Source organism: Capricornis sumatraensis, chromosome 4, assembly GCF_032405125.1.
Source record: "Capricornis sumatraensis isolate serow.1 chromosome 4, serow.2, whole genome shotgun sequence".
Classification (NCBI taxonomy): Eukaryota; Metazoa; Chordata; class Mammalia; order Artiodactyla; family Bovidae; genus Capricornis; species Capricornis sumatraensis.
The window spans coordinates 54,640,858-54,664,345 of record NC_091072.1 but is presented as its reverse complement, the minus strand read 5'-3'; the positions used below and the strand labels follow the sequence as shown (position 1 = coordinate 54,664,345).

Below are 23,488 nucleotides of genomic sequence, written 5' to 3'. Positions count from 1 at the left end.
CAAAGCTCTTGCAGTTTTACGTGGAAATCAGACAAATCAATGACAGATGTTCATAGATAACAGAGCCAAAATGAACTTTGGTGGGATATAAACTCCCTTTTTGAAGCAAATAATGACTGTGTTGGTTTGAAAAAATAAATAGGAGTTAAGGAGGAAGATTAGGAAGGGAAAAGTACCCAAAGCAGGAAGAATATGCAGAAGTGCTTTTTTAAAAATGGCATTTGGAAAATGGCTCCTTCAGGAAATGCTCCCCGCCTACCCAATCCACACTCACCTACTTAAAATTCTGCTGTGCTACTAGCCACGACCACACAGGTCAACACAACTTTTTGAAATTACCTCAGGATTTATGTGTTTGTATGTGTGTGCGTGAGTGCATGCATGATTAATACCTTGCCTAGAACAAATTGTTTCTTTTTTAAAGATTTTTTTTTACCTGGACCTTTTTAAAGTCTTTGTTGAATTTGTTACGATATTGCTTCTGGTTTATGTTTTGGTTTTTTCAGCCATGAGGATGTGGCATATTAGCTCCCACTTTTAGGATCAAACCCACACCCCCTGCACTGGAAGGCGAAGCCTTAACCACTGGACCACCAGGGAAGTTCTGAATAAATTACTTCTTAAAGACAGCTGTCCCCTCCAGTCTGCAGCATCAGCTCCTTGAGAATGGGGACCACACGTTCGTACCTTAACTTTCCCACAGTGCTTAGCACAATAGCAGGTGTGCAAAGCATTTATATTAAGCTATACTCTGGGCTTTTCTACACGTAGATGAAAGTGCTTTGTCAATACAAGGGATGTAAATGTATTTTATTGCCTTTTTTCCCTAAGAAAACACCAACTATGACAAAATCTAATTAACTTAGATGCCACAATGTTGCTTTAGAGATATCACTCATACCAAGTGATATCAATATTATTAAAAGTATAATTTACTGTCATTCATATCAAATGATATTAAGGTTTTTTTTTAAGGCAGCAGTTTTTAAAAAACAAAATACTGTTAAGCTTGACAGGTGACAGAGAGAGAATAGTGGGAAGTTATTCCATGGGTAGCCCTCAGGCTCTGAGTCTTGCTAACTAAATTCAGAGTCAGCTCCACTGTATCTGAGGTAAGTGATTTTGAGCTATTTATTTGTCACTTTGGTGTTTCAGTTAGCTTCTTTATCTATAAACCAGAGTTTACTAATCAGGGGATTCCTACAATATTTAAATATGATAATCCATGTCAAGCTCTTGGAACAGCGATGACTAAGCTGTTATTAGTTAAGTAAACATTTTTAATGTAAGAATTTATATCCTCTAAGTTACTAGTCATCACATCATGTTCAGAGATCATACTTACAGAAAATCATCCCTTATGTTCCCATTAAATGTGCCACACAGACCTAATGTTCTTCTTTTCCACGTACTAGTTAGCTGAATATAAATTCTTTCCCCATCTACAGCGAACAGAATCTTTAAACCAAACGTGGTTTTTAGAAGAATAAATAAGGATGACAGAGTCTGAATTTCAACAATTCCTGCAGGAAAAGAACATACATAAATCAGCTCTGAGATTCACAGGCAATGCTCTGAAATGCTAATGTGCAACATCAGGGATCTGCTTCCGAAAGACTTCTTCCCAGCTCTCTGCCCCCCAGGGCCAATTTTTGCCACCCTGTGCTTACTTTCTTTCCTTCCATTTCCCTTCTGTCCTTTCTGGAGGAGCAGATATTTTTAACAGAATGTCAGGTTTCCATGTAATTTCAGTTGGCAAGCATTTCATATGAGGTGAGGGTAGATAGTCAGACTTTATTAAATTTATGTATTTTAATTGGAGGCTAATTACTTTATAATATTATAGTGGTTTTTGCCATACATTGACATGAATCAGCCATGGGTGTACATGTGTCCCCCATCCTGAACCCCCCTCCCACCTCCCTCCCCATCCCATCCCTCAGGGTCATCCCAGGGCACTGGCCCTGAGCACCCTGTCTCAGACACCAAACCTGGACTGGCGATCTGTTTCACATATGATAATATACATGTTTCAATGCTATTCTCTCAAATCATCCCACCCTCGCCCTCTCCCACAGAGTCCAAAAGTCTGTTCTTTACATCTGTGTCTCTTTTGCTGTCTCGCATATAGTGTCATTGTTACCATCTTTCTAAATTCCATATATATGCGTTAGTATACTGTATTGGTGTTTTTCTTTCTGACTTACTTTACTCTGTATAATAGGCTCCAGTTTCATCCACCTCATTAGAACCGATTCAAATGTATTCTTTTTAATGGCTGAGTAATATTCCATTGTGTATATGTACCACAACTCAATAGTCAGACATTTAAAATTGGATCTATATTCCTTTACTTCGTGTGTGTGTGTGTGTGTGTGTGTGTGTTACGTCCCCCAAATTGGTCATGAGTCAATAAGGAAGTGGCACTTTTTCAAGAATTCCCTATTCCCTCGAGACATTCAGTGACAAAGAGAGCACAGCACTACAGAAGCATCATTTTATGAGGTATCTTGACAGAAGAGAAACTTGTGTTCAACATTCATGTTGATGTATGGCAAAAACCATCACAATTTTGTGGAGTAATTATCTTCAGTTCAGTTCAGTTCAGTCGCTCAGTCATGTCCAACTCTTTGCGACCCTATGAACTGCAGCACGCCAGGCCTCCCTGTTATCACCAACTCCCAGAGTCCACCCAAACCCATGTCCATTGAGTCAGTGATGCCATCCAACCATCTCATCCTTTGTTGTCCCCTTCTCCTCCTGCCCTCAATCTTTCCCAGCATCAGGGACTTTTCCAATGAGTCAGCTCTTCGCATCAGGTGGCCAAAGTACTGGAGTTTCAGCTTCAACATCAGACCTTCCAATGAGCAGTTTTAAAAAAAAAAGATCGAACTTGACTTTTGCCACCATAAAAGTTCTTCCTGCAGTCCCTATCACAATTTCAGTCATCAGTCTGTCATCAAACCCAGAAATCTGAGAATTATTCTTGAACACATCATTTTTCTTATTGCCCTTCCATCACCAAGTAGATAACACTTTTTTTCTAACTAAAAGCTCAATCTGTTTTCTTCTTTCCCTCTCTACTGTCACTGCCTTGCATCAGTTTCTTCTCAAATCCTTATATGCTCTACTCTAATAACATCCTAACTATTCTCCACGTCTCCTTTCTAACATTTCTCAAATCCACGTCCATAGTGGTGTTATAGTAGTCTACCAAGAAAAAAAGAACTGTCAGTCTCCTCATTAAAACTCACTTGCTTATTAGGTTGAAGCATATGAGATTGTCATCTTTGTACAGGAACAAGGTCAAATAATAACAATTGCATAGCAATTTCATATCAAGTTCAGTAAATACCCTTGAATGACACTGAGTGTGATCATAAAATTTATCATACAAATCAAGCACTTCTGAAAGCAAAAGTGACTGTTATAAGTAGCTACACTAGAACACAGGCATGAACACAGCCTCCCAGGATTACCGCACAATTGCACTCATCTCACATGCGAGTAAAGTAATGCTCAAAATTCTCCAAGCCAGGCTTCAGCAGTACGTGAACCATGAACTTCCTGATGTTCAAGCTGGATTAAGAAAGCGCAGAGGAACCAGAGATCAAATTGCCAACATCTGCTGGATCATTGAAAAAGCAAGAGAGTTATAGAAAAACATCTATTTCTGCTTGATTGACTATGCCAAAGCCTTTGACTGTGTGGATCACAATAAACTGTGGAAAACTCTGAAAGAGATGGGAATACAAGACCAGCTGACCTGCCTTTTGAGAAATCTGTATGCAGGTCAGGAAGCAACAGTTAGAACTGGACATAGAACAACAGACTGGTTCCAAATAGGAAAAGGAGTACATCAAGGCTGTATACGTCACCCTGTTTGTTTAACTTATATGCAGAGTACATCATGAGAAACGCTGGACTGGAGGAAACACAAGCTGGAATCAAGATTGCCGGGAGAAATATCAATAACCTCAGATATGCAGATGACACCACGCTTATGGCAGAAAGTGAAGAGGAACTAAAAAGCCTCTTGATGAAAGTGAAAGAGGAAAGTGAGAAAGTTGGCTTAAAGCTCAACATTCAAAAAACGAAGATCATGGCATCTGGTCCCACCACTTCATGGCAAATAGATGGGGAAACAGTGGAAACAGTGGCAGACATTATTTTTGGGGGCTCCAAAATCACTGCAGATGGTGATTGCAGCCACGAAATTAAAAGACGCTTACTCCTTGGAAGAAAAGTTATGACCAACCTACATAGTATATTCAAAAGCAGAGACATTACTTTGCCGACTAAGGTCTGTCTAGTCAAGGCTGTGGTTTTTCCTGTGGTCATATATGCGTGTGAGAGTTGGACTGTAAAGAAGGCTGAGTGCCGAAGAATTGATGCATTTGAACTGTGGTGTTGGAGAAGACTCTTGAGAGTCCCTTGGACCGCAAGGAGATCCAACCAGTCCATTCTGAAGGAGATCAGCCCTGGGATTTCTTTAGAAGGAATGATGCTAAAGCTGAAACTCCAGTACTTTGGCCACCTCATGCGAAGAGTTGACTCATTGGGAAAGACTCTGATGCTGGGAGGGATTGGGGGCAGGAGGAGAAGGGGACAACAGAGGATGAGACGGCTGGATGGCATCATGGACTCGATGGACATGAGTGTGAGTGAACTCCGGGAGTTGGTGATGGACAGGGAGGCCTGACATGCTGCAGTTCATGGGGTCGCAAAGAGTCGGACATGTCTGAGTGACTGAACTGAACTGAACTGAATGCCCTATATATAAGGCCTTCCCCATGAGATTAAGAGCTACAAATTACTGTGTATAAAATAGATAAGCAAGAAGGATGTATTGTACAGCAAAAGGAAATATAGCCATTGTTTTGTAATGGCTTTGATCTATTAAAATATTGAATCACTATGTTGTACACCTGAAACTTATATTGTAAGTCAGCTATATTTCAATCAAAAAAATAAGACCGTCCTCATTCTCATGCCCATCTCTTTCCCTGTTCTGATCTCTGGACATTCTATACTTAGCTTCTTCATGCTGTAGCAATGCCAAACTAGTTACAGTTCCCCTTAACATACTCCATAGTTCTCCTCTTTGCTATGCCTAGAACACTTTCCCCATCTCCTTCATCCTGGCAATTCCTCAGCTGTAAATGCTCAACTGGATATCCTTTCTTTAAGAAGAGCTTCCTGACCACACCAGCGCTCCCAGTGCTGGGTGAGATATACCTAATCATTTAGACTCCCAAAGTCTCTGTGCATATCTTTGAGTTTATCATATCTTTAAGTGGTCATTTACTTGCATCTTTCCTCTTCCAAACTCTAGGCCACTTGAAGTGAAGTGAAAGTTGCTCAGTTGTGTCCAACTCTTTGTGACCCCATGGACTATACAGTCCATGTCATTCTCCAGGCCAGAATACTGGAATGGGTAGCCTTTTCCTTCTCCAGGGGATCTTCCCAATCCAGGGATCAAACCCAGGTCTCCTGCATTGCAGGCAGATTCCTTACCAGCTGAGCCACTGGGGAAGCCCAAGAATACTGGAATAGGTAGCCTATCCCTTCTCCAGGAGATCTTCCCAGCCCAGGAATTGAACCAGGATCTCCTGCATTGCAGGATTCTTTACCAACTGAGCTATCGGGGAAGCCAATGTTCAAAACCTCAAGTTATCTCCATTTTCACTTGAGATCCCCAGCCTCTTTCCGTGTTTTTCAGATGGCTACCACTGTTTCAGCATCAAATCCAAACTGAAAATATCCAGGCACAGCATTACCCAATAGAACTTCATACAACAATGGAAATACTCTGTGTCTGCACTGTCCCATATGACACATGGGATAAACACTAAGCCCCATAAACGTGGTGGTCTCCACTAAGTTTGGCTGAGGACCTGGAAACACACAGGCACTCAATAAATGTTAGGTTAGTCAGTTAATGGGAGAAGACTCCATTTAGGTTGTGTTGTCGTTATTGTTAATGTAAGAAAAGTATACCATTGGCATTGCTTCTTACCATTCAGATTGAAGCCTTGGTTAGGACTGGTGAGGATTTGTCCTCCCCTACTAAGGGTCACTTGTTTGTTAAAATCATCCTCCAAAATCAGAGTTACCGACTGAAGGCAGACCAAGCCAAGGTTCTGCATAAAAATCAAGTTATCAATTAAAGGAATGAGAGAGAGAAAGGGAGACCTAGTCACGGACAAGGACAACGGAAGAGAGAAACGAGAGAAGATGAAGCAGAGAAGAAAGGAGAGAGTGCACACAGATAAAAATTTCTGGTATACAGAAGACTTGAGAATAAGCAATATTATAAAGTAGTTACACAATTTATTGTGAATCTCATGCAGCCCCATTACTAATAAACTATATCTTTATAGTAAATACACCTTGTGCATATATATGCCTTTTACAGATTATTAAATAGATTATTAAATAGAAATGTTTTCAATAAAGTGCCAATAATTACGTTTTTCATAGAACATAAAGTACCTTTCCAAATTCATCTGTGGTATTTAGATGTAAAAAATTCAGTACAGAAAAGAACCAAGAGAATTACCATTCCATGTAGAAAGCTAATTAAGACTCTGACATACTGCACGGGGAAAAAAAAAATCAAACTAAAAAAAGCTCATAAACTAGATTGGAATTTTGTTGGAAACAACCATTCTATGTTGGAATAAAAGTAGAATAAAAGATTTTGGCAAAAATTTGACTACTTGATTCAGAAAGAGAAATGAAAGACCTGTGTTTCTTTGTTTACAAATTATGAAGTGAAGCGAAGTCGCTCAGTCAGGTCCAACTCTTTATGATCCCATGGACTGTAGCTCACCAGGCTCCTCTGTCCATGGAATTCTCCAGGCAAGAATACTGGAGTGGGTTGCCATTTCCTTCTCCAGGGGATCTTCCTGACCCAGGGATCGAACCCAGGTCTCCTGCATTGCAGGCAGACGCTTTACTGTCTGAGCTACCAGGAAAGCCATTACAAATTATAGGTGTGTTTATTTCAAGAAAAGGTCTAAAATAAATATTCCTATATGCTAAAAGAAAAAGCCATCATATCTATTTAGAATGACGTGAAACATGTTAAACTCTGTCAAAAATCATCTTTAAGATAGCAGTTTTGAGGCAACAAAAAACATTGCTTATTGTGCAGTCATGCATGAAATGTTTCAAAAATCTATACATACAAACACTATTTTTAAGAAAGAAAATGCAATAAATATATAGTATTTAATCTAAGACTTTTTTATATTTTGATATCTTTGAAACCAGAATACATGATATAGTTAATAGCATACATAGAACAATCATCAACATGTTTTTTTCACTGTGGTATGCAGAATAATGATGCATCTTAACAATCGATGGTGTCTGATTTCTGAAGACAGCTATACCCATTCATGTCACTATTTTTAACCTAGATAAGAAGTTTGAGCCAGAAAAAATGAACACTCCTCTGATAATTTTGACATGTTCTTACCTGTTCACAGTGAGCTTTCTGTAAAGTAATTGTGAATTTATCTTTTCCAGTTCCTTTTACAAGGATGTATTGGCACATTCCAATGAAAGAATAATGTCGACCATCAAAAGTAGTAAAATGAGAATCACCTACAACGGAGCACTGAACTAGAAGAAGGAGAAGCAGGGGTGGGGAAAGGAAGAGAAGAGGAAGGAAAAAGGAGAAAAGGAGGAGGAGGAAGAGGTTATGTTTACTCTTAAAAAGCAGTAGGTCACAAAAAAGCGGTAGGCCAACTTACAGTAACTATTCAGGTATCAAAAGGAATAGTTAAAGTGTTTAAAATTTACTAGTTTGACAAACTTGCTAAATTATTTGATTACATTTTAAATTTATTTAATGATAGCTATTCCACTTTTTTTAGAGTTTATAATATTTGTACAATTTTCATACATTTTTACCAAAGTTGTCTGCTCAGAGCTATCATTTATTTAATTTTCCACTTATCTTCCAAATATCTGGATTTAAAGATCATTACATCTCTTGTTACATATGAGAAGACCTCATAAAAAGTCAGTGCTAGCTTCCTCCTCAGTTTCAAGAAAATCAAGACATTTTCTTTAAAAACATTTTAAAAGATTACCTGGGCAGTCATGCTCAGTGCAGTTCCAAACTCCACCAACGCACACACTAAATAAAATGATAAAAATATTAATCTAACTGCACAGAGAAACTGTACAAATGTTTGCAATAATGTATTGGTTAACATATCGAATGTATCACATTTCTTAGGTTCAGAATAATCTGACCTGAAAAATATCTCTCAAAAAGTTCAATTAACTGATCAACTTGGACTGGCCAGCACCTAAATTATTATTTATTGCATGCCATATTTTAAAATCAATAAAGATGATACAATGGTAGTGCAGATTAGTCAAGAACAAAAGTACTAAGCAGAGAACTTCTGTTTCTGTCCTTCCTTCATTGCTTAAACCAAAAAAAAAAGGCCACACACAATACAACATTTACCCATATCATTAGAGAAATACATACGAGTTAAGATTAATAAGTCACTTCATGTTTTTAGTAGTCACTACTAAAAACTTTTAAAGTTGGCTTTGCAGATCATCAGACATTAAAGAGAGAGAAAAGATGTCCCATTTGTAAGATAAATTCTGCCTTCTACCATCAAACAGATAATGAATTTTGGAGGAAAGAATAATCTCTGAAAGGCAGGAATTCAAATCAGCATCTAAGAACAGGGTTGGTTTTCAACTGTATTTCAGTTATATATACAGACAGCAAAGGGAAAATTGCCTGATGACATTTATACCTCTATTTCTTTTTAGACTGCCCTGGAGGGATTTAATCTTTGGCTATAGTAGCTAATTAGTTAGCTAATTTAAGAATGTTGAAAAGTCTCTAATCATGGCCCAAAATTGGTGATATGAAGAGTCACTTTTTAAAGTACTCAATACAGAAGGACAAGAGAACCGTCAAATCCTGTGAGTAAAAGCAAGTGCAAATTAGTGATTATTCAACAGTTCATCACATGTATATAAAAATTTATAGAATTGCCAACGGAAGTGAGAAGAGTTACATCATAAAAGAAAATATAGATGGTCCCTCCTACTCCCTTGTTGCTGTAAAAGCTTTAAATACAATGAAACTGAGTCTGGGAATTTTTGGAAGAAAAATCAGTAAAAAGTATATCTCTTTAAACATATGTCAAGGTAAGATTGTCACCTAGTCAGGTACCCAGAAATAATTAGCTGTAATTGATCACATACCATTCAGTACATTCTTGTTCAATTTTTGAGCCAACTGAATAAGCTAATCCATGAAAATTGCATGGGCAGTTTTCCAAGGAGATGCAAGTCCCATTTTCCATTATGAGGCCTATTTAAGAAAAATATATATCAAATGCACAAAAGAAGTAATAAGAATGATATTCTTTGAATATAATAATTCAGCCAACTTTTATTGAACACTTGTTTTCACTAGGTGCTAGAAATACAAATTACTTTTAAGGAGCCTGGCTCTGTCTCAATCAGTAGCTATGTTATAAGGGTCTATTTCAGCTGTTTTCAACTTTATTATCCCATTACCTGCTATCAAAATGTTAAGATTCACAACACAGAAATAGGGCAACTAATGTCTCTTTGCTTTTAAGAGAAGAGGGGAGGAGAGGAGGGAGAAAGTATTGAATTTATTCCGTTTAATTTCTGTTTATGTGAAAATGAGAGATATACACTATCATCACACAGATAATAAAGAGCTAGGAAATGCTTCTCAAAGAGCTAGTACAGCAGAACTGCATTTGTTACTTCTTTCTAACGAGTAAAGGTGGTTGAACCAATGTTACCAAGCACATTCTTTGATGCAGCTGATCATTTTTCAGAGTAAGACTTTCTAGTCAAAGGAATTATATTCTGGTGTATGGATTTATGTTCTGATGCAAAGTCCTTATCACATCATTGACTGGGAGCAAACACTTCAGGCCTGGCACTGGTCCAACGGACTTTGAGTAGCATTGACAGAACAATGGACCGAGGTCAATAGATCTGATTTTAAGTAGTCCTCACTCGTATTAAGTACAAGACAGTGGGAAAAATCCCTTATCATCTCTGGGATTCTATTTTTTAATCTGCAAAATTAAACGGGTTTGAGTAAATCCTCAATGTTCTTATAAATATCTATTAATTTGTATTGCAGATTTAAACCCCATCTCTATCATTTGCTATGTCACTTCTAATTACAAATATTAAAACTATATTGGACTAAAATCTTGTACTACCAGGATAGGAAGACTTTTTTCTGAATTTGATTTTGTCTTTAAAAAATGAAAATATATAAATTATTGTTGCTGTTGTTTAGTTGCTGTCATGTCCAACTCTTTTGTGACCACCATGGACTGCAGCCCACCAGGTTCCTCTGTCCATCGGATTTCCCAGGCTAGAGTACTGGAATGGGCTGCCATTTCCTTCTCCAGGGAATCTTCCTGATCCAGGGATCAAAGCCTTTTATTAAAGAAAAGCATCCATTCCTTATAGTCGCTTCAAGGATCAAATCCTACAAGGGGAGAAAATTTGCAATAGCCCTAACATCCCAAGAGAGGACACTAAGACATGATTCTTGGGTCACAGGGTGCTAGTCACCATGAGTGCAGATACAGTTTCTTTCATGAGGCACTTACCATCTGGGCAATAACATCCATCAAGACAGTGGAGATTGCTCCCAAGACACTGTTTCTCAAATGTGCAGGTTGGTGGGCAACAACTGATACAATCCCGATGGACAAAGCTGTCATCACATTTATCGACTAAAATGGGCAAACAGGTGAGCAGTAAGTCAACGTTACTCAACTCTCTTTGAAAAGATTACAGTGTTTCTTTGTTTTCAATTTTTTAATTGAAGTATAGTTGATTTACAATATCTTGTAGGTTTCAGGTGTACAGCACAGTGATTCAGTTATGTATATATAATATATATTATACATATTATATATATATAAATTCTTCTTCAGATTATTTTCCTTTATATATTATCACATAATATTGAGTATGGTTCCCTGTACTATACTGTAGGTCCCTACTGGTTATCTATTTTATACATAGTAGTGTGTATATTTAAATCTCAGCCTCCTAATTTACTCTCCCCCCACCCCACCTTTCTTTTCCCCTTGGTTTGTTTTCTGTGTCTGTGAGTCTCTTTCTATTTCAGAAATAAGTTCATTTGTTTCTTTTTATCTTTTAGATTCCACATGTATGCTTTACCATATGGTATTTATCTTAGAATATTACTCAGTCATAAAAAGAATGAAATAATGCTATTTGCAGCAACATATGTGAGAGATTATCATAATAAGTGAAGTAAACCAGATAAAGACAAAGATTAGAGTGTTTTAAAAGTATTCAAAAGTTTACCAATATTATTGCATCAATAACAAGTCTTTGCAGTTCACTAGTTTTAACAGATAGGGTAAGTTTTGAGTACTAGGATAAGCCTAAAATTAACAGAAGTACACAGACATGGCTAGAAAATAAGGAAACATACTGCATGCTGGAAAGTCATCTCTCCAGTCTTGAATAGGGTAGCCCGCATGGGAGCAGGCTCTAGCATACTCGGTGGCTGCTCGACAATAGGTTTCATCATCATGAGTTCTGGAAAGTGAAAAGACAGATCAAATCATACAGGAAATATTTACAGGAACTGTGCCCTTGAGCTCTTATTCTGGAGAAAAGCTATGTGGTGAATATTCTAATATTAGTTGATGTCAGCTTAAATATATGTATATAATGTATAATAATGCAGAAAACATATACACATGGGATCCCAGATTTAAAAGACTAAGTAAATTGTTTCATTTAAGTCTTTCAATAATTTGCCCATTTTTCTTTGGATTCAACAGAGTACCATACTGAAAAAGATTTCTATTTTAATTATGACATTTATTCTAGAATCCTTGTATTTTTTTGCTCCCACACAAAGCATCCCAGACCTTTCAAAATTTAATAAATCTTATCAATATTATTATTTATTAATCCTATTTGATAATTCTATCATAACAAATATATCAAATATGAAAATGATTTCTAAGACACCATGCTCTTGATAGTTTACATGCTGGAATAAAATCAATACTAATAATAAGCACTTGTGAAGGATTAAATAAACAGCATTTCATCTGAGATTTAAAAGATTTTTAATTCCTTCAGGTTTAAATTACTAAAGCCAATTACTTTGCTAATGTTGCCAAGAGTGAATAATCTCTAAGTATTTTTTTATAATCACCTTAGAAACTCCCCCAAACAAATATAAGAGGTCAGCCAATTCCCAAAGCAGATTAACAAGGCATCTATAAAATCAACAGTGTTTATAAGATAGTTGGCTTGTTTTTCAACCCAACTGAAAGTCTAAATAGCTAAATACCTTTACACCCTTAAGAATGTTGTATATTTTGTGAACCTTAGCATTTTCAGTATTTCTATTGTAAAAACCACTGATCTCAAGTTGCCCTTATCCTGTGTTACTGTAACTGGAGTCATGCAGATTATCTAGTCCAATTAACTAAGCTTTAGAAGGAAGAAAAGGACTGAAGACTTCAGAAGCACAGAAAATATTCTAAATCTCCAAACAAGTCTCTGAAAAAAAGGATAAGTTAAAACTGTTGAATTCTTAGAAAGATGTTAAATTTATGATTTACTTTAAACATATGCCTTTTTTCTGACAATTAATGGAGGCTTTGAAAGCTAATAAAGTAACTGAATACTGGTTTTCCAACCTAACCCAACTATTATCCTAATCGTTTATCGTGTCTCTGTCACACTAGAAACTGCACTAGGCACATTACATATGGCATTGCATAAAAACAACAGTTGGGCAACAAACTATTTACGGAGGGGAAAATTAGCTTATTTTTCCATTTTGGATATTAACTTTAATAAGGAAAATAAGCATTAAGTAACAGTTGTTTTTAAATCAATTGACTTGGGTGTGGCAAGATTAGAAGCATTTCCTTGCTGCTAAGTTCAGCATTATTAGAAGCAGAATGAGGAGGACCTGAGTTCAAGGACTGGTATTGTATCATCCTTCAAATTCCAACCCGGTTATCATTTTCTCTAGGCACTCCCTGAGACGGTTAGTTGTTCTCTCCTCCACGCTCACTGTACTTTGCATTTAAAGCATGTACAATTGCTGAGAACCTGTTTTTCTGCCCCATGAGAATCTGAGTTCCTAGGACAGGGACGATTTCTAAAGTGTTTCTGTTTCCATGGCCAACAGACACATGAAAGGATGTTCAACGTCACTAATCATCAGGGAAATACAAATCAAAACCACAATGAGATATCACTTCACACATGTCAGGAGGGCTGTTGTCAAAAAAAACCAACAACAACAACAACTAATAACAAATTGTTGGTGAAGAGGTGGAGAAAAAGGAACTCAAGTGAACTGCTGGTGGGAATGTAAAACAGTATAGCCACTATGGGAAAGAGAATGAAAATTCCTCAAAAAACTAAAAATAGGATTACCCTATGATCAAGCAGTTCCACTCTTGGGTATATATCTGAAGAAAGCAAAAGCACTAATTTGAAAAGATACATGCTTATCAATGTTCACAACAGCATTAATTTTTCATCAGTAGAAGGCATTCATTTTTTTCAAGCAAAATTTATCAAGATCAGAACCAGTTTCATGGGAATGTGACCTGTGCAGTCAGTCACACAGGCCCTGCTCTTATAAAGGCTCTCACTTAGTTGGATCCGGTACTCGCTTAATGCTCTGCTGTCACTATCTTGAATGCTTAGCAATTTTTTTTTAACAAGGGGCCTTGTGTTTTCATTTTGTACCATCCCCTCCCCCCTTGATTTATTACATTCTAAACAAATTAACTGACATTTTAACACAATCCAGGATAAAACACAGTCAATCTACCTGGAATAAGGAGAAGTTAAGAAACTAGGCAAAAGGCAAATTCAGATCTCCTGGAATAGTCAGGAAATCAAGCAAAAATTGATACTCCTTACTATGAGCCCTAAGACTCTAGGTAATCTAGACCCTGCCTACTTCTCTAACTTCATCTCCTCTCTCTCTCTTCCATTCACCATGCTCCAGACACACTTTCTGTGTTCTGGAAACACCCCAAATTTGTTTTGCCGTACTTCTCAGGAGGCACTAAAAGTGAAAATGTTAGTTGCTCAGTTGTGTCTGACTTTGTGACCTCAGGGACTAGCGCCTGCCAGGCTCTGTCCATGGGATTTTCCTGGCAAGACTACTGAAGTGAGTTGCCATTTCCTTCTCCAGGGGATCTTCCCGACTCAGGGATTGAACACAGGTCTCCTGTATTGCAGGCAGGTTTTTTACAGTCTGAGCCATCAGGGAAGTTAGCAGTAAAGAACTCGCCTGACAATACAGGAGACACAATAGATGCGGGTTCGATCCCTGGGTTGGGAAGACTCCCTGGAGGAGGGCACGGCAAACCACTCCAGTATTCTTGCCTGGAGAACCCCATGGTCAGAGGAGTTGGCAGGCTTCAGTCCATAGAGTCGCAAAGAGTTGGACATGACTGAAGTGACTTAGCACATAGCCTTACTTATAATAGCCAAGATATAGAAGTAACCTAACTGTCCATCAACAGGTGAATGGATAAAGACAATATTATATATGGAATATTATAAATGGAATGTTACACAGCCAAAACAGGGAACACAATTTTGCCATTTGCAGAAACATGGATGGGCCTGAAGGTATTATGCTTAGTAAGAAAGTAAATACTGTGTGTTTTCACTTATAGGTCAAATTTTTTAAAAAATTAAATGAATGAATATAACAAAAGAAAAACAGATTCACAGAGAACAAAACTAGTGGTTATCAAACTAGTAGGGAGAGGGGGTGGGGTGGGACAAAATAGGAGAAAACAGGGGTTAAGAGGTACAAACTACTAGGTATAAAATAAACAAGATACAAGCATGTATAATACAGCATAGAGAATATAGTCAATATTTTATAACTCTAAATAGAAAATCCATAAATATATACAATCACTATGTTATATACCTGAAACTAATATAATATTGAAATCAATTATACCTCACAAAAAGTTTTTAAATAAAATAAATTAAAAATCAACATAATAAATTGTTTCTATTGCACCAAGATGTGACATAATGCTCAATTCAGAACAGACACTCAGAAAATATGTATTAAACTGAATTCAATATACTATCCTAATCCAAGCAGGACATTTGTACTCAACAGATTCATAATTATATAATCATGGTATAGAATTCCTGTGAGGCAGTCCTTTAATATAAGAAATTAACAGAATCTCTTTTAGGGGAAAAAGAATGTAGGCAGGTGTAGTCCTGGATGGACTAACTGAGGAGAGTAAAAGGCCAACTCTGGTGCCTTCCCTCTTCCATTTTATCAATGCACACTTATTCACTTGCATAGTCTTTTGTTTGGTTTACATGCCTGCTTTGCCCGGCTTCTTCAGCTCAAATACATATCTTAAGGTGTCCGTTGATTTCAACCAGTAAAGGTATTTCACTATTCTGCTGTTTTCATTTGCTCTAAAGAAAGCAACTAGCTTTCAAAATTCAAAGCATAAAGACACAAAATTCTGAGACAAAAATGCTAACTTCTTAATGATGAAATTTCAGATGAAGCAGGTACAGCAGGCTACGTTTTGTGCTCGGCTCCCTCTTCTTTTTAATATTAGAACCTGCAAGTTTTTGTTGAGCATATGGCTGCCCAGCCAAAGACAACATTTCCCAGCGGTCCTTACTTCTAGGGGTGGTCATGTTTCTTGCAGGGGGCGCTCCACGGAAAGAGAGAGGCAGTGGAACTTCCCTCAGTAGAGCTGAGGGCTGCCAAGGAAAAGTGAGCCTACTGTCCGCCAACCCAGCCCCTCCACGAGCCAGAGACAATCAAAGGCGACAGCGGTTCTGTCTAAGCAGTTCCGCTTTATTGTCGTAAGCTCCTGGTTTATATAGGCAAGCAGGGGGGTTTTGCCAGTGACTTTCCATAGTCCTACCAATCAAGTTAAAGGTCAGATTACCATGCACTTACATCATGACAGGGGTCTATGGTGATCACGCGTTGTCCACGTGCACGGAAATCAAGAGAGCCAATCAAAAATTTTGACAAACAACTTAAGCCGCGCCCTCATCTCTTCTGCCAGGCGCCATCTTAGCTCTAAACCGCAAAGCTAGCCCTTCGTTTTAAGGTATCCCATTTAGGGCCCCACATTTCTAAGCTCTGGCCAAAGGGTTAAAAGTGAAAATGTGCATGAAACGTCTAGATCTCTTCTTTAAAAATGCTGGTGGTGGTGTTTTAGTCGCTAAGTCGTGTCCAACTTTTGCGACCCCATGGATTGTAGCCCACCAGGCTCCTCTGTCCATGGGATTTTCCAGGCAAGAGTACTGGAATAGGTTTGCCATTTCCTTCTCCAGGGGATCTTGCCGACCCAGGGATTGAACCCAGGTCTCCTGCACCACAGGCAGACTCTTTACTCACTGAGCTATGACAGTTCTTTATTTCCCTTTCTCCCTTCCTAAGGGCTAAAAGATGGACATGGCAGTGGGAGACAGTTTTTGACAATGAAATTGAGAATAATACCCTAGACCCTGAGAGATGACATAGCCAATAGTATCACTGAGTCAATGGAAAACTTGTGGAGCAGACACACGCTATGAACCCAAGACCACTTGCCAGCCTGGACTTCACATGAGAGAAATACAGCATTCAATTTCATTGAAGTCCCTGATATTCTGCCAGTTGAAGCAGCCTAACAATATCCCAACTAATAAATGGAGAATGACTTTTCTGGATCTGCCAGAAATAAGGGCAATGGACTACCTACAGATCCCTCCAAAAGAGACTGATAGAACAGAGATATAACAATATAGCACTTAAATGAAAAGTAAAATCAAATAGAGAACAGAATGTTGTTAAATATAAAGAAAGGTCAGTACTCAATATTTTGGGCAGAGGGAGTATTCTTTCAAAGCTCCTGCATTAGTTAAAAAAATCCCTGAAATTTAGGGATTATATTGTTATTATAATATTGTTATTATATATATTGTATGTATTATTTATACATACAAATAAAGGTATAACTGTGCTTAACTCAAAATTAACAAGTATCCCAAACAATCTCATTTTAATATCTGGAAAATATCATTGCATTCATTATTTTTATAATTATCTTAATCTAGTTAATGGCAGAGTGACTATAAGTAAAATAATTTCACACCACACTTTCCTGCTTGTTTTCACCTTTCCTGTTTGTTTTCAACTTTGGTAAACTTAAACCTCCTAACAAGCTACCAGGATTTAATTTCAGAGGTTTTATTCAAACAAAAATTAGTCTGGTCTTTCATAACAATGTTTCCATGTACCATTTATACTTCTTGGAATACTTAAAAAGTAAAGTATATTAAAAATTTCTTGAGATACTCTAACACTCAAGATAGCTAATCACATACATTTGGTAATTTTTTAATTGAAGTGTAATTGATTTACAATGTTGTGTTAGTTTCTGGTGTATAGCAAAGTGATTCAGTTATATATATATACACCTTCTTTTTCATTTTCTTTTCCATTATGTTTTATTACAGGATATTGAATACAGTTCCCTGCTCTATTCAGTAAGACTTTGTTCTTTATCTATTATATATACAGTATTTTGTATCTGCTAATCCAAAACTCCTAATTTACCCCTCCCCACAGCTTGTCCCCTTTGGTAACATAAGCTTGTCTTCTATGATTGTCTGTTTCTGTTTCATAAATACATTAATTCGCATACTATTTTAGATTTCACGTGTAAGTGATAGCATATGGTATTTGTCTTTCTCTTTCTGACTTAGCCTGATATTCTCTACATTCATCCATGTTGCTGCAAATGGCATTATTTCATTCTCTTTATGACTGAGTAGTATTCCGTGGGATATATAGATATGTCACATTTTTTTCTTAATTTAGTTTGAATCCAAGGATATTTGCTTGACAATATTGTGTTGGCTTTTGCCATACATCAGCATGAATCTGCCATACATATACGTATGTCCCCTATGCCGCAGCCTCTTTATCCATTTATCTGTTCATGGACACTTAAATTGTTTCCATATCTTGGCTATTGTTAATAGTGCTGCTATGAATATTGATGTGCATGTGTCTTGTTAAATTTTTGAAAAAATAAAAAGACTTCAATAATGGTAATCTATATTGATGAACATATTGTGATGAGTCTCACTGAATTTACTCCCTAGACAATCACCTTTGTCTGGTGTTCTTAACCCAGGAGTGAATACAGGAGCCTGTAACCTTGGTGTGAAAAATATTACACGTTTAGTTTCCCTAATTTTCTGCTTATATTTAGCATTTCTTTCAGTTACACACATAGGCAATACATAAGGCAATGTTCTTAGCAGAATCTGTAACTTTGTCATCAGTATAACTCATATCTCATTTTTTCATATTTTCATTATTGTTTATACTGTTTTTAGTTGGAGTTTCAATACCAAACTCTCAAAAATTAATAGAATGAATATACAGAAAAGTAGAAGGATATGGTAGACCTGGAAAGCACCATGAACCAATGAAAAATAATTAAGACTTATACAACTTTCATACAACAGTAGGATACAAATTCTATTCAAGTTCCCATAGACTACAAACTAGGAGACACTGGAACATATCCAGGGACATAAAACAAGCTGCAAAAAGTTTCACTGCCTAAAGGTATTGAAATCATACAAGTCTGTTCTCTTATCACTGTGGAATTATGTTAGAAATCAATATCAAAAGATATTTCAAAATAACCCACATATTTGGGGGCTTTCCTTGTGGCTCAGCTGGTAAAGAATTCGCTTGCAATGCAGGAGACCTGGGTTTGATCCCTGGGTTGGGAAGATCCCCTGGAGAAGGGAAAGGCTACCCACTCCAGTATTCTGGCCTGGAGAATCCCATGGACTATAGAGTCCATGGGGTCACAAAGAGTCAGATATGACTGAGCTACTTTCACCACCATCATCATCATTATCATCACATATTTTCACGTGCAGTGTGACTATTACCCAGTAAGTTTTTAATAGCCTTAGTACAGCTTATGTTTCTACATTTCCCACTACATTCTGTCAACTGTTGAGACAGTGAAGTTATAGAATGGTTTTTGCTCTTCTTTTTGGATAAAAGAATTTCATTAGAAATACTAATTATTTCACTTACTTGCAAAGATCATTAACACAGCTGGCAATATATAAATATGGATCAATATATTCATGGCAGCTCAAAAAGGGAAATTGCAACAGGATCTGACACTTGAAGAAGATTGCCTATGCAGAAAAAGATGGTAGTCACTAGAACATACTAAATGATATGCATGTACTCTCATTTTTTTCCGTTGATCTATTTGCAAGGTTCTCTGTTCTTATTAGGAAAGAGAAGGTATGTAGGCTTATAAATTTAAACATTTTCTAACTATTTTCATAATGAGCACCACTTTTATGAAGCTCATTGCATTCATCATTTTGGAAGTAAACACAAATTTATTCTTCTTGCATTACATTCCTGGAATTTAATAGTGTTTAATTATGTTGTGTTTACACTAAAAATGCTTAGTGTGAAACATACAAATACAATTATACGAGTGCTATATCCCACATGCCAAGGTTTTTCACATCATATTTACCTCAAATGCTGGCATTCCGCTGGAGCAAGGATTTGGAAAATCTGAAGGTGTGGGTACACATTTGGTGTCATCTGGAGTTTGCACTGACCATCTATTTGCAAACACAGCAATGTCTTCTGTATAGTCCTCTATTTCACACAAACACACACACAAAAATATGTGTAATAGGATCACTTTCCACAAACACACAGTTCACCAACATAAAATTTCTGGTCAAAAAGCTAAACTCAGTAACTTTATAATTACCAATGATATTAGACTATAGAATTACTTTAGTATAATATCCATAAAAATAAATTGAACATAAATACCAATAATACCATTGGTGTAGAAAAAGCAAACTTCATTGAAGGAACATGCGGGAGGGTTGAAAGTGAGTGGCACCACATACACACCAGTAAAGTACTAATTAGCCTGTAGTGTATACTGCAAAGAGGAGAAAAATATGCATAAAACTAAAAACATAAGTAAAAGTTTGGTATAAAAATTTTCAGATAGCCCTTTCATTCTAGTTGACATTAGTCAGAACCTTACTAAAATTGTAGCTTCATTTAGGGGGTACCTAGCGCCCTCGTGGAGATTTCAGAGGATGGTCACATAGGCAATGAAAAAATGTAAAAGACAGCTGGAGAAGAGGGGACTAAGAAGTGAATTAATTTCATGTGAATATGATGAATAGTGTTTCTAAAGATGCTCAGGACAGATTAAGAATCCACATACCTTCCCAGCATTATTCTGAAGCAAGATTCAGGAGCTAACGTACAGCAGCAACAAGCAGACAGTTGCTGGAGAGCACTCTGGGCTGTCTACCCGTCTGAGGACAAGTTCAAGGCCTGATATGAAAATGAATTCTGCCCCACATTCAGACAAGGGCAGAATCTGAAACCATGATTCCTTAGCAGATCCAAACAAGATGACATCTTGAAGTTCTATCTAACAGTTAGTCTTCATGTCTGAGTGTTAGCTTCTCCACCACTGAGATATACACAGCCACAGGTGTACCATTCAATACAAGTTACTGCACCACGAGAATCAAAAACAGCAAGTCAAATGGTTCACTACTCTCAGTTTCTTCCAGATAGGAAGATGTCTACTTACTACTACCAATTGTTGGAAAGACTGTGGAAGTTTACCCATAAGAAAGCTTTGCTCTGTTAGTATAAACTCCCAGACTTTACTGGGGCCTGAAAGACTTTCTGATCTGGCCTCTGCACTCCCCCGACTCCCTACCTCCTCATCGACTCTATCCCATCCCACCTCTCTTACATCTTCCACTCCTATTCTTGGTCAACCAACTCCAAGCATTCGGGCTTTGTACCATTCTTCACTCAGGCTCATTCCCACCCTGCTTCTGCTTTTGATCTTGCATCTCCTCCTTCAAAATCACTCTTCCCCCCAACTTTCCCTCTGCTCTCTCCCTGACTTCATGTGGAATTCTATTCAGTGTGACCTCCTCAGAGAAGCTTTCTCTGGCACGTGATCTAGATCCTCTAAACAAACGCTGTCAGTTTCCTTTCCCTCTTCTTTTCACGGCTGCTATTGCTCACAAAAATTGTGTTTTGATTTGTCTCTTTATTTATTTTGCCTTCTACTAAATGAAGGGGGAGAGCTTGTCTAAGCTATCCTATTGCTGGATCCCTAGTTTACTATCTTGTATAAAGTGGGTGCTCAAAATATATTTGCTAAATAAAGGAACAAATAAACACAAGGAAGTTTGCCAGGTTTATTAAACAGATTATTAGAATCCTAGATGTTTGGTCCACCTCATTCTCTGATATTGTTGGAAATGTGTCACACTCAACAAAGTATAGGTTGGATCTAACATACTTAATTTTTAAAAGGGAAAACTAATGTTCCTTTTAAATAAATTTATAGTCACATTTCATTTCAAAGCATCATCATAAGTTTTTCCTTCAAGGGTCTTTTTGAAAATATGTGTTTATTTGGCTGCGTTGGCTTTTTGTGCTGCACTCAGGGGCTTCCGTGGTGGCTCAGACGGTAAAGTGTCTGCCTACAGTGAGGGAGACCTGGGTTCAATTCCTGGGTTGGGAAGATCCCCTGGAGAAGGAAATGGCAACCCACTCCAGTACTCTTGTCTCGAAAATTCCATGGACTGAAGAGCCTGGTAGGCTACAGTCCATGGGGTTGCAAAGAGTCAGACACGACTGAGCGACTTCACGTTCAGGTCTGGACCTTTGTTGTGTCCTGCAGATCTTCCGCTGTAGTGCACGGACACTCTAGTTGTGATGCGCCAGCTTAGCTGCTCCACACGGAGGATCTTAGTTCACCTACTCGGGATCGAATCTGCATCCCCTGCACTGCACAGTGGATTCCTTGTTTTTTGTTTTTGTTTTTCAAAGTGGATTCTTAATCTCCGGACAACCAGGGAAGTCTCCAGCATATTTTAAAGGTCTGAAGAATCAAAAATATTTCCTAGGGCCAACTTTTTTCCATATTTATACACAAATTTTAATGTGACTAAACAACTAGGGCAATTCTGTAGAGGTCATTTTAATTCCAACTTTTAACCACATATTTAGCTATTGTTATTAAACTGCATTGTATTATTATGAGACTTTAAATCCAAACCAACTGGTGGTCTTGGAGCCTGCAAAACAAAAATTAAAATGCTTCATATAAAATGTGCTATAGATGAAGTAATTTATTGTCCATATTAGCACGCTTCTAAGAGTAAAAGAGAGACACTATTAATTATTATGCTGGAAAAACAAGAGAAAATCAGGGGTTCTCTGATGATGTGTAGCTAGCTATAGACATGAATTATGGAATAAGAATCTCAACTAGACAACAAACTTAAATCTTTCTATATCTACAGAAATTCTGAAAAGGCCCATTTCTTTGTGAAATCAGCCTGAAGAATGCATAGGAATGCACAGAGAAATATAATTTTAATCACTGTTAAGAAACGATGAATTCAATGGCATTCAGTCAAACTACCGCTCTGCCTCTAAAGATTTATCTAATCAGCAAAGTACAGACTGTTTCAAGACAATACTAGGTATCTTTTTTTTTAATTGAAGGATAATTGCTTTACAGAATTTTCTTGTTTTCTGTCAAACCTTAACATGAATCAGCCATAGGTATACATATGGGAGATGGGAGGAAGGTTCAAAAGGGAGGGGGTATATGAATACTGGGCATCTTTAAGCTAAAGGTAATACAGCTCAACAATGGACGTCTTCTTGCATTATTACAGTATGGACGAAAATCAAAAGGCAGGTTCTAGTCACATCCTTCTAAATTATTGTAAGTTAGTTTTTAAGATCATTCTGCTTGGTACAGGCATGCCAAGTCGCTTCAGTCATATTTAACACTTTGCGACCCCATGGACTGTAGCCCACCAGGCTCCTCTGTCCATGAGATCCTCTAGACAGGACTACTGGAGTGGGTTGCCATGTCCTCTTCCGGGGAATCTTCTGACCCAGAGAATCTTCTGACCCAGCGATCCAACCCTCATCTCCTGTATCTCCTGCATTGGCAGGCGGGTTCTTTACCACTAGCGCCACCTGGGAAGCCTGCTTTATACTATACGCTATTAAAATTGTGAAAAAGCTGAAATCTCTCTTCAGGCTTCTTCCACATACTTTCCAGGATCCTTCTTGCCTACTGCCAGCTCAGCCATAACTCAGTCAAATTTCCTCCTTCTGGTCTTCTCCCACAAATAACCTGATAACAGTCCTTTACATGTAGCCCAATTATGTCATTGAGAGCAACCATTCCATGTTCCAGCTTATCAAAGCCTGTCTGACTTTTAACTCAAATCCTAATCTGAATCTCTCTGCCTCTAACAAGAGCAGCTATTTTCTACC

At 37.6% G+C, this 23,488-nt stretch overlaps 1 protein-coding gene across 2 annotated transcripts in view; it reads right to left on the bottom strand.

Annotated features, from left to right (window-relative positions):
- Positions 1-23,488, bottom strand: part of OTOGL (otogelin like) — a 174,071-nt gene that overhangs the window by 123,929 nt on the left and 26,654 nt on the right. For both annotated transcript variants that reach the window (XM_068971075.1, XM_068971076.1), the window contains exons 9-17: positions 19,659-19,786; positions 19,196-19,302; positions 11,519-11,625; positions 10,659-10,784; positions 9,253-9,361; positions 8,106-8,152; positions 7,487-7,632; positions 6,020-6,143; positions 1,346-1,523 (exon numbers count right to left, since the gene is read on the bottom strand). In XM_068971075.1, coding sequence (XP_068827176.1) covers positions 1,346-1,523; positions 6,020-6,143; positions 7,487-7,632; positions 8,106-8,152; positions 9,253-9,361; positions 10,659-10,784; positions 11,519-11,625; positions 19,196-19,302; positions 19,659-19,786 — 1,072 coding nt within the window. The remainder of the gene's footprint in view (positions 1-1,345; positions 1,524-6,019; positions 6,144-7,486; positions 7,633-8,105; positions 8,153-9,252; positions 9,362-10,658; positions 10,785-11,518; positions 11,626-19,195; positions 19,303-19,658; positions 19,787-23,488) is intronic.